Genomic DNA, 12755 nt, shown 5'->3' with positions numbered 1-12755 from the left:
ATCATGTATATCATGCACATCATCATGTATATCATGCACATCAAGTATTGTTCTGAAGGTTTGCATGTTAATATAATAGTTTCTTTAAGTTCTACATTTTGGAGATAATTTCTGTTTAGGGATTATTGTTATTAATAGTATTATTATTTCTATTTCCTACGTTTCGTTTGGGAAGCTTAAATGTGTATATTTAAGTTGTTTACCGTTGTTATGGTTTTGGTTGCCACGGTAACGGGCATTTCCGTTTCCGCCAGCTGTTTAGGTTTAGGATGTTTGGGCGCTTCACGTTGTTAGTCTACGTGAAGTGCATGCTAACCGCTAGGAAGCTAACTGCGGCTCACACTTGTGTTTGTGTGCTGCACCGTGACTTCACTAAAGTGTTTGTGTGCTGCACCGTGACTTCACTAAAGTGTTTGTGTGCTGCACCGTGACTTCGCTAAAGTGTTTGTGTGCTGCACCGTGACTTCGCTAAAGTGTTTGTGTGCTGCACCGTGACTTCACTAAAGTGTTTGTGTGCTGCACCGTGACTTCACTAAAGTGTTTGTGTGCTGCACCGTGACTTCGCTAAAGTGTTTGTGTGCTGCACCGTGACTTCACTAAAGTGTTTGTGTGCTGCACCGTGACTTCACTAAAGTGTTTGTGTGCTGCACCGTGACTTCACTAAAGTGTTTGTGTGCTGCACCGTGACTTCACTAAAGTGTTTGTGTGCTGCACCGTGACTTCACTAAAGTGTTTGTGTGCTGCACCGTGACTTCACTAAAGTGTTTGTGTGCTGCACCGTGACTTCACTAAAGTGTTTGTGTGCTGCACCGTGACTTCACTAAAGTGTTTGTGTGCTGCACCGTGACTTCACTAAAGTGTTTGTGTGCTGCACCGTGACTTCACTAAAGTGTTTGTGTGCTGCACCGTGACTTCACTAAAGTGTTTGTGTGCTGCACCGTGACTTCACTAAAGTGTTTGTGTGCTGCACCGTGACTTCACTAAAGTGTTTGTGTGCTGCACCGTGACTTCACTAAAGTGTTTGTGTGCTGCACCGTGACTTCGCTAAAGTGTTTGTGTGCTGCACCGTGACTTCGCTAAAGTGTTTGTGTGCTGCACCGTGACTTCACTAAAGTGTTTGTGTGCTGCACCGTGACTTCACTAAAGTGTTTGTGTGCTGCACCGTGACTTCACTAAAGTGTTTGTGTGCTGCACCGTGACTTCACTAAAGGTAGGTTTAGTCACGTTACCTAAGTTTGTCATATAGATCCTCTCCCCTGTGACTATTGTGTGGAGAGAGAGTGTGGGTCAGTATAACAAGGTAGTTGTGTGATATTGTTACCACATCGCTGCGAGTGACGTGGACACCCGAGGTTGGTGTGTCCACCGCACATGCTTACGGGCCAGTCCACAGAGAGCTGACCCAGGACGAGGCTGGTTCTCCTCTCGCTCCAGACTGGACTTCCTGAGGCGTGCTCCCCCCCCCCCTCATCTCTACTTCACAACGGGAGGTGTCCCCTCTCTCCAACGCATAGCAGCAACTCACTACTCCACCCCCAAGTGCACCACCCTGTCACCAGGACTGCAACAGACAATCTTCTGGCCCAGCCAAGGGACCCAGGTTGGACTCTATGTGTGTGTGTGTGTGTGTGTCTGTTTGTGTGTGTGTGTCTGTGTGTGTGTGTGTGTGTGTGTGTGTGTGTCTGTGTGTGTCTGTGTGTGAATGTGTGTGTGTGTGTGTGTGTGTGTGTGTGTGTGTGTCTGTTTGTGTGTGTGTGTCTGTGTGTGTGTGTGTGTGTGTGTGTGTGTGTCTGTGTGTGTCTGTGTGTGTGTGTGTGTGTGTGTGTGTGTCTGTGTGTGTGTGTGTGTGTGTGTGTGTGTGTCTGTGTGTGTGTGTCTGTGTGTGTGTGTGTGTGTGTGTCTGTGTGTGTGTGTGTGTTCTATTGGGGAGGTAGCGTGTGAGTGGGGAAGAGTGTATAATTAATGTGTGATTATTGTATGTTTATTTGGGTGAACAGTAAATTGTTGAACTTTGTAAGCCGTCTCCTCTCACTCGCTCTTAGATTAGATTTGTAAATAATATTAAATAATTGGAGTCATCCCCCTAAGGTGAAATATAGTCCTTTACAGGCTCCTGTACAAGTATATCATGCACATCGTCATGCACATCATCATGTACATCATGCACATCATGTATATCATGCAGGTCATCATGCACATCATGTATATCATGCATATTATCATGCACATCATTATGTATATCATCATGCACATCATCTTGTATATCATCATGCACATCATCATGTATATCATGCACATCATCTTGTATATCATGCACATCATCTTGTATATCATCATGCACATCATCATGCACATCATCATGTATATCATGCACATCATATTGCACATCATCATGCACATCACCATGTATATCATGCACATCATCTTGTATATCATGCACATGATGTATATCATGCACATCATATTGCACATCATCATGTACATATTTGATGTTCAAACTCATGAACTAAGTTTTTCTTTTTTGCAAATAATAATTAACTTAGAATTTCATGGCTGCAACACGTGCCAAAGTAGTTGGGAAAGGGCATGTTCACCACTGTGTTACATCACCTTTTCTTTTAACAACACTCAATAAACGTTTGGGAACTGAGGAAACTAATTGTTGAAGCCTTGAAAGTGGATTTCTTTCCCATTCTTGTTTTATGTAGAGCTTCAGTCCTTCAACAGTCCGGGGTCTCCGCTGTCCTATTTTACGCTTCATAATGCGCCACACATTTTTGATGGGAGACAGGTCTGGACTGCAGGCGGGCCAGGAAAGTACCCGCACTCTTTTTTATCAAAGCCACGCTGTTGTAACACTTGTCTTGCTGAAATAAGCAGGGGCGTCCATGATAACGTTGCTTGGATGACAACATATGTTGCTCCAAAACCTGTATGGACCATTGAGCATTAATGGTGCCTTCACAGATGTGTAAGTTACCCATGCCTTGGGCACTAATGCACCCCCATACCATCACACATGTGTAAGTTACCCATGCCTTGGGCACTAATGCACCCCCATACCATCACACATGTGTAAGTTACCCATGCCTTGGGCACTAATACACCACCATACCATCACACATGTGTAAGTTACCCATGCCTTGGGCACTAATGCACCCCCATACCATCACACATGCTGGCTTTTACACTTTGCGTCGATAACAGTCTGGATGGTTATTTTCTTCTTTGTTCTGGAGGACACCACGTCCTCTGTTTCCAAATATAATTTGAAATGGGGACTCATCAGACCACAGAACACTTTTCCACTTTGCATCAGTCCATCTTAGGTGAGCTCGGGCCCAGAGAAGCCGGCAGCGTTTCTGGGTGTTGTTGATAAATGGCTTTGGCTTTGCATAGTAGAGTTTTAACTTGCACTTACAGATGTTGTCACCAACTGTAGTTAATGACAGTGGTTTTATGAAGTGTTACTGAGCCCATGTGGTGATATCCTTTACACACTGATGTCGCTTTTTGATGCAGTACCGCCTGAGGGGTCAAAGTTCCATAATATCATCGCTTACGTGCAGTGATTTCTCCAGATTCTCTGTACCTTTTGATGATTTTACAGACTGTAGATGGTAAAATCCCTAAATTCCTTGCAATAGTTGGTTGAGAAATGTTGTTCTAAAACTGTTTGACAATTTGCTTACAAAGGGGTGTACCTCGCCCTATCCTTGTTTGTGAATTACTTAGCATTTCATGGAAGCTGCTTTTATAGCCAATCATGGCACCCACCTGTTCCCAATTAGCCTGCACACCTGTGGGATGTTCCAAATAAGTGTTTGATGAGCATTCCTCAACTTTATCAGTATTTATTGCCACCTTTCCCAACTTCTTTGTCACGTGTTGCTGGCATTAAATTCTAAAGTTAATGATTATTTGAAAAAAAAAAAAAAGTTTATGAGTTTGAACATGAAATATGTTGTCTTTGTAGCATATTCAACTGAATATGGCTTGAAAAGGATTTGCAAATCATTGTATTCTGTTTATATTTACATCTAACACCATTTCCCAACTCATATGGACACGGGGTTTGTATATCATGCACATCATCATGTATATCATCACGCACATTATCATGTATATAATCATGCACATCATCATGTACATCATGCACATCATCATGTATATCATCATGCACATCATCATGTATATCATGCACATCATCATGCACATCATCATGTATATCATCATCATGTATATCATCATGCACATCATCATGTATGTCATCATGCACATCATCATGTATATCATCATGCACACATCATGTATATCATGGACATAATCATGTATATCATGCATATCATCATGCACATCATCATGTATATCATCATGTATGTCATCATGCACATCATCATGTATATCATCATGCACATCATCATGTATGTCATCATGCACATCATCATGCACATCATCATGTATATCATCATGCACATCATCATGTATATCATGCACATCATCATGTATACCATCATGCACATCATCATGTATATCATCATGCACATCATCATGTATATCATCATGCACACCCCATGCACATCATCATGCACATCATGTATATCATCATGCACATCATCATGTATATCATGCACATCCTCATGTATATCATGCACATCCTCATGTATACCATCATGCACATCATCATGTATATCATGCACATCCACATGTATATCATCATGTACATCATCATGTATATAATCATGCACAACATCATGTATATCATGCACATCCTCATGTATACCATCATGCACATCAATCAATCAATCAATGTTTACTTATCATCATGTATATCATGCACATCCACATGTATATCATCATGCACATCATCATGTATTTCATCATGCAGAACATCATGTATATCATGCATATCATCATGTATGTCGTGCACATCATCATGCACATTATGTGTATCATCATGCACAACATCATGTATATTCCGCATATCATCATGTACATCATGCACATCATCATTTATATCATCGTGCACATCGTCATGTATGTCATCATGCACATCATCATGTATATCATCATGCACATCATCATGTATGCCATCATGCACATCATCATGTATATCATCATGCACACCATCATGTATATCATGCACATCATCATGTATATCATGCATATCATCATGCACATCATCATGTATATCATCATGCACATCATCATGCACAACCTCATGCACATCATCATGTATATCATCATGCACATCATATATATCATGCACATCATCATGCACATCACCATGTATATCATCATGCACAACCTCATGCACATCATGTATATCATCATGCACATCCTCATGTATATCATGCACATCCTCATGTATATCATCATGCACATCATCATGTATATCATGCAATACTCATGCACATCATCATGCACATCATTATGTATATCATGCACATCATCATGCACATCATTATGTATATCATGCACATCATCATGCACATCATTATGTATATCATGCACATCATCATGCACAAGCAGGGGGACAACAAGTACAACCAATTGACTATTTACATACTTTGCATTATTCAGTTTCTCATCTTCAGTCAGATGGTCCGTCTTCAGCAGGTCGTATCGGATCGATCCAGGCTGGATGGCGTCGATCAGATCCAGCACGGGCAGACTGCTGCTGATGGACGTGTCCTACCCACACATGAAGATGGAACATGAAGAACATAAAACATGAAGATGAAACATGAAGACCATAAAACATGAAGATGGAACATGAAGATGAAACATGAAGATGAAACATGAAGATAAAAACATGAAGAAGATGAAACATGAAGATGAAACATGAAGATAAAAACATGAAGAAGATGAAACATGAAGATGAAACATGAAGATAAAAACATGAAGAAGATGAAACATGAATATGAAACATGAAGATAAAACATGAAGAAGATGAAACATGAAGATGAAACATGAAGAAGATGATGTGGTCACCTTGAAACTGGAGATGGAAGGTTTGTTGTGTTGAGTCAGGGTGTTGTTGACCCAAACAACGATGACGTCATCGTTCACCTTCTGACCATCACCAAGATCCTCCAGGATGTTCAAAGTGTATCTGAGGAGTCAAATACATCTTCATCCATCTTTTCTATTCAGCTTCATCCATCTTTTCTATTCAGCTTCATCCATCTTTTCTATTCATCTTCATCCATCTTTTCTATTCAGCTTCATCCATCTTTTCTATTCATCTTCATACATCTTTTCTATTCATCTTCATCCATCTTTTCTATTCAGCTTCATCCATCTTTTCTATTCAGCTTCATACATCTTTTCTATTCATCTTCATCCATCTTTTCTATTCATCTTCATCCATCTTTTCTATTTGTCTTCATCCATCTTTTGTGAAGTGAAGTGAATTATAATTATATAGCGCTTTTCTCCAGTGACTCAAAGTGCTTTACATAGTGAAAGCCAATATCTAAGTTGTGGGTGGCACTGGGAGCAGGTGAGTCAAGTGTCTTGCCCAAGGACACAACGGCAGTGACTAGGACGGTGGAAGCGGGAATCGAACCTGCAACCCTCAAGTTGCTGGCACGGCCACTCTACCAACCGAGCTATGCCGCCCCATTCATCCATCCATCCCTCATCCATTTACTTCATCCATCTACCTATCCCTTCATCTGCCCATCCACCCATCATCCATTCGTCAATCTACCTATCCATCCATCATTTGGGGACGGTGTGGCGCAGTGGTAGAGTGGCCGTGCCAGCAACCCAAGGGACCCTGGTTCAATCCCCACCTAGTACCAACCTCATTGTGTCCTGAGCAAGACACTTCACCCTTGCTCCTGATGGCTGCTGGTTAGCTCCCTCCATCAGTGTGTGAATGTGGAAGTAGTGTCAAAGTGCTTTGGGCTCCTTCAAAAGGGTTAGAAAAGCGCTCTACAAGTACAACCATTTACCATCCATCCCTTCATCTACCATCCATCCCTTCATCTACCATCCATCCCTTCATCTACCATCCATCCCTTCATCTACCATCCATCCCTTCATCTACCATCCATCATCTACCTATCCCTTCATCATCCATCTACCATCCATCCCTTCATCTACCATCCATCATTCACTTACCCATTCTTTCATCTACCTATCCCTTCATCATCCATCTACCTATCCATGCATCATCCATCCATGCATCATCCATCCATCCCTTCCTCTTGCCGATGCTTACCTCCTCATGAGCTGCCAAAGAAGAGCGAGTGTGAGAGTTCGATTCCCGGCATGCAGGTCCCGGCCCGCGATGCCAACCAGCGAGAACTTGGCCTCCTTCTTGCCAAGTTCTACAGCGTAGTTGCAGTTCTCCAACTGGAGGGGGCATCACATGTTGAACCCTCATGAGTTGTGGTCTTGTTCCTGAGAACTTCTTACCTTCCTCATGTTGCTGCCCAGTTTGGGGTAAGGGGGTTTGTTGACACGGTCCCAGTCTACTGGAACCTTGATCTTCTGGTACAGCTGGAAGATGACCAGGGCGTCGTCGATATCGCTGGCACGCACAAACACGCCGGTTAGAACTCCTTGCAGCCGTGAGGACTCGGGAGACCTGAGGATGGCTTACCTGTAGAGGTGGTTGACTCGAGGGTTGACCCCCAAAGAGTTCATCCAGTTCCTGAAGGTGCGCTCCTCCCTGGTCTCTCCTGAAGGCCAAGCAGATGTTTCCAAACCAGAAGACTAAAACCACTGGGTCCTCACCTTCGATGGAGCTCCAGTCAATGTCCTGGTTCTCGGGCTTCTTCAGAGCCGGGTACTTGTTGAAGAGGTTGGCCACGAAGGCCAGGTTGAGTTTGGGGTTGCCACGGACCACGTCGGTCGCCATGACGAATTGTCGACATCCCAGCTTGTCAGCCTGCTCCAGCATGCACTCGGCACGCTTCAGATCCTCTTTCTCCTAGCAAACCCAACAAGAACCGCTTAGGGTTAGGCTCTGCTTGAAATGGAACTTGGCTTTAGGATTAAAACGAGGGTTAGCGTTTGAGTTAGGGTTAGGTTATGGAAAGGGCTGGGGTTAGGCTTGGTTTTAGGGGTTAGGGTTGGGTCTAGGTATTAGCTGATGGCTAGATTTGGGGTTAGCGTTTGAGTTAAGGTAAGGTTGTGAAAATGGTTGGGGTTAGGGTTGTTTTAGTGTTAGCTTGGGGTTAGGGTTGGACTTGGTTTTAGGGTTGGACTTGGGTTAGGGCTACAATTTGGGTTAGCGTTTGGGTTAGGGTTAGGTTATGAAAAGGGCTCGGGTTAGGGTTGGTTTTAGGGGTTAGGTTGGGGTTAAGAATGGCATCGGTTTTAGGGTTGGACTTAGGTATTAGCTGAAGGCTAGAATTTGGGTTAGGATTTGAGTTAGGGTTAGGATTATTGGGTGCAACAAAGTGTGTTACATCTGAGAACATAAAGATGAATACACAACACTGTGGAGCGACCACATGTTTAAGGTAACTGGACCATGGATGCTGGATCATGGATTCTGCTGCTGTTCTGGTTAGCAACAAAGGTTGTGTCCATAAATGTTCTCACCCTCACTCCCGACATGTCGATGTTGATAGGGGGGATCCCCTCCTCGTCACCTTTGGGTGCCACCTGATTCAGGAGGTTGTAGTACGCTTTGGAGTCCTGCAAGAGAACACGTCGGGCTGGTCTTCTTTACTCAACACTTTGAAATTGCATTTTGTTCCCATTTGGGATCCAGAATCCAAGCAGTTATGTACCAGTTCTTACATGTTGCCTGGGTCCCAAATGTCTAACCTGGATCAAAGTTGCTTTTTCCCTCTGCCGTCTAACAACATTGCGTCACATCTTTCTGCAGTTACTCACAAGCAAACAAAGTCCAAAAAGCTGCCTAAAAGAAAGGACTGGGCGGAACACACGAGGGCGCCATTCCACGTATTTGCGGTGGTGGTGTGCTCACCTTGATGTCGGAGCTGAAGTTGTTGAGCTTTGGAGCGCCGGCTTCCTCCAGGTGGTAGTTAGCCCAGCGCAGAAGAAGTTCCTCTGGTGAGAGCTTCATCAGGTCCTCCAGACTCTCACCATCTCGCAGCAGAGCAATCAGAGCTTCACAAACACACAAAGGAACACAATCAACGCTGATCAAAGTGGCGGACAGAACCCTCGGCCGACATCGCCGCACCTTCGTTCCTGCTGAGCTCGATGTCGGCAAATAATCCGATCTTGATGATCTGCCACAGCAGGCCCAGGACCAAGTGCTGCCTGCCTTCCTTCAGGTCTTCGGCGCCGATGTTGACCACGTGGCAGCCGATGGCTGACGCCGAGTTCAGCGCCAGGTTCAGGTTCTCCTATTGAAGCAGATCACACCATGTTTGGACTTCCTGGAGGTTCCCCTGGTCAAAGTCTTACCTGACTGGTGAAAGGAGTGAGCTTCTTCTTGTTGATGGTCCTCTCATCGATGGTGTCCTCCACAGACAGGTTGATCATCTTACTGACAGGACACAAGAGAATTGCTTTCCATTAGGTCAGATTGGGATTACAGTTAGGGTAAGGGTCGGGTTAGACTTGGCGCTGGATCTAGGACTGCGGTTGGAGTTAAAGTTAAAGTACCAACGGTTGTCACCTTGGGTCAGTTTTAGGGTTGGATTTGGGGCTGGCTTAGGGTTAAAATGCATTCTTAAAGTACCATAGAACGATTCCGTCTCCCACCGCCGTGAAAAGATCATTGCTGTTGGGATCAGCCGGCAGGACGTGTTTACAGTCCGGGTCCTTCTCAAGAGCTTTGTTGATCCAGTTGACGAAGGCCACCTTCTCCTCCTCTGTGGACACAGCAAGGTTCTATCAGGATGCGCTGACACCTTTTAGGTGACACAGTCTCCGTCTTGGATCCCAACCACATAAAACCAAAGTCTGTCCCCCTAAGTACTCCAGTCTGGAAAGTTTCTCCCCAAAAGAGGACTTTTCCAAAGAGTTTAGTATCTAAACATTGCTCTCCAAAGATCTGATCCCCCAGCTCTGCCTTTTGTGCAGCTTTATTGATTCAAACTTGTATTAGTAGATTGCACAGTACAGTACATATTATTAGTAGATTGTACAGTACAGTACATATTATTAGTAGATTGTACAGTACAGTACATATTATTAGTAGATTGTACAGTACAGTACATATTATTAGTAGATTGTACAGTACAGTACATATTATTAGTAGATTGCACAGTACAGTACATATTATTAGTAGATTGCACAGTACAGTACATATTATTAGTAGACTGCACAGTACAGTACATATTATTAGTAGATTGTACAGTACAGTACATATTATTAGTAGATTGCACAGTACAGTACATATTATTAGTAGATTGTACAGTACAGTACATATTATTAGTAGATTGCACAGTACAGTACATATTATTAGTAGATTGCACAGTACAGTACATATTATTAGTAGATTGCACAGTACAGTACATATTATTAGTAGATTGCACAGTACAGTACATATTATTAGTAGATTGCACAGTACAGTACATATTATTAGTAGATTGCACAGTACAGTACATATTATTAGTAGACTGCACAGTACAGTACATATTATTAGTAGATTGTACAGTACAGTACATATTATTAGTAGACTGCACAGTACAGTACATATTATTAGTAGATTGTACAGTACAGTACATATTATTAGTAGATTGTACAGTACAGTACATATTATTAGTAGACTGCACAGTACAGTACATATTATTAGTAGATTGCACAGTACAGTACATATTATTAGTAGATTGTACAGTACAGTACATATTATTAGTAGACTGCACAGTACAGTACATATTATTAGTAGATTGCACAGTACAGTACATATTATTAGTAGATTGCACAGTACAGTACATATTATTAGTAGATTGTACAGTACAGTACATATTATTAGTAGATTGCACAGTACAGTACATATTATTAGTAGATTGTACAGTACAGTACATATTATTAGTAGATTGCACAGTACAGTACATATTATTAGTAGACTGCACAGTACAGTACATATTATTAGTAGATTGCACAGTACAGTACATATTATTAGTAGATTGTACAGTACAGTACATATTATTAGTAGATTGCACAGTACAGTAAATATTATTAGTAGACTGCACAGTACAGTACATATTATTAGTAGATTGTACAGTACAGTACATATTATTAGTAGATTGCACAGTACAGTACATATTATTAGTAGATTGTACAGTACAGTACATATTATTAGTAGATTGTACAGTACAGTACATATTATTAGTAGATTGTACAGTACAGTACATATTATTAGTAGATTGCACAGTACAGTACATATTAGTAGATTGCACAGTACAGTACATATTATTAGTAGATTGCACAGTACAGTACATATTATTAGTAGATTGCACAGTACAGTAAATATTATTAGTAGACTGCACAGTACAGTACATATTATTAGTAGATTGTACAGTACAGTACATATTATTAGTAGATTGCACAGTACAGTACATATTATTAGTAGATTGTACAGTACAGTACATATTATTAGTAGATTGCACAGTACAGTACATATTATTAGTAGATTGTACAGTACAGTACATATTATTAGTAGATTGCACAGTACAGTAAATATTATTAGTAGACTGCACAGTACAGTACATATTATTAGTAGATTGTACAGTACAGTACATATTATTAGTAGATTGCACAGTACAGTACATATTATTAGTAGATTGTACAGTACAGTACATATTATTAGTAGATTGCACAGTACAGTAAATATTATTAGTAGACTGCACAGTACAGTACATATTATTAGTAGATTGTACAGTACAGTACATATTATTAGTAGATTGCACAGTACAGTACATATTATTAGTAGATTGCACAGTACAGTACATATTATTAGTAGATTGTACAGTACAGTACATATTATTAGTAGATTGTACAGTACAGTACATATTATTAGTAGATTGCACAGTACAGTAAATATTATTAGTAGACTGCACAGTACAGTACATATTATTAGTAGATTGTACAGTACAGTACATATTATTAGTAGATTGCACAGTACAGTACATATTATTAGTAGATTGCACAGTACAGTACATATTATTAGTAGATTGCACAGTACAGTACATATTATTAGTAGATTGTACAGTACAGTACATATTATTAGTAGATTGCACAGTACAGTACATATTATTAGTAGATTGCACAGTACAGTACATATTATTAGTAGATTGCACAGTACAGTACATATTATTAGTAGACTGCACAGTACAGTACATATTATTAGTAGATTGTACAGTACAATACATATTATTAGTAGATTGCACAGTACAGTACATATTATTAGTAGACTGCACAGTACAGTACATATTATTAGTAGATTGTACAGTACAATACATATTATTAGTAGATTGCACAGTACAGTACATATTATTAGTAAATTGTACAGTACAGTACATATTATTAGTAGATTGTACAGTACAATACATATTATTAGTAGATTGCACAGTACAGTACATATTATTAGTAAATTGTACAGTACAGTACATATTCCCTACAATTGACCATTAAATGCTAACACCTCAATAAGTTTTTCAACTTCTTTAAGTCGGGGTCCACCTTCATCAATTCATGATCGAAGAGTGTGTGTGTGTGTGTGTGTGTGTGTGTGTGTGTGTGTGTGTGTGTGTGTGTGTGTGTGTGTGTGGCCGCTGACCCGAGTAGGAGTGCTGCGTGCCCGCTTGCTCCGA

The 12755-nt window shown here is 41.1% G+C and overlaps 1 protein-coding gene across 5 annotated transcripts in view; it reads right to left on the bottom strand.

Annotated features, from left to right (window-relative positions):
* The window catches only part of LOC133564074 (plastin-2-like), a 30605-nt gene that overhangs the window by 13550 nt on the left and 4300 nt on the right, over nt 1–12755 (bottom strand). For all 5 annotated transcript variants that reach the window (XM_061918161.1, XM_061918162.1, XM_061918158.1 and 2 more), the window contains exons 4-15: nt 12722–12755; nt 9677–9809; nt 9400–9481; nt 9173–9338; nt 8954–9096; nt 8563–8658; nt 7750–7945; nt 7616–7694; nt 7429–7543; nt 7232–7365; nt 5995–6115; nt 5570–5694 (exon numbers count right to left, since the gene is read on the bottom strand). The exon at nt 12722–12755 is cut by the window's right edge and continues 90 nt beyond it. In XM_061918161.1, coding sequence (XP_061774145.1) covers nt 5570–5694; nt 5995–6115; nt 7232–7365; nt 7429–7543; nt 7616–7694; nt 7750–7945; nt 8563–8658; nt 8954–9096; nt 9173–9338; nt 9400–9481; nt 9677–9809; nt 12722–12755 — 1424 coding nt within the window. The remainder of the gene's footprint in view (nt 1–5569; nt 5695–5994; nt 6116–7231; nt 7366–7428; nt 7544–7615; nt 7695–7749; nt 7946–8562; nt 8659–8953; nt 9097–9172; nt 9339–9399; nt 9482–9676; nt 9810–12721) is intronic.

The sequence above is a fragment of the Nerophis ophidion genome, linkage group LG13, assembly GCF_033978795.1.
Source record: "Nerophis ophidion isolate RoL-2023_Sa linkage group LG13, RoL_Noph_v1.0, whole genome shotgun sequence".
Lineage (NCBI taxonomy): Eukaryota > Metazoa > Chordata > Actinopteri > Syngnathiformes > Syngnathidae > Nerophis > Nerophis ophidion.
This window is presented reverse-complemented; position numbering and strand designations above follow the sequence as displayed.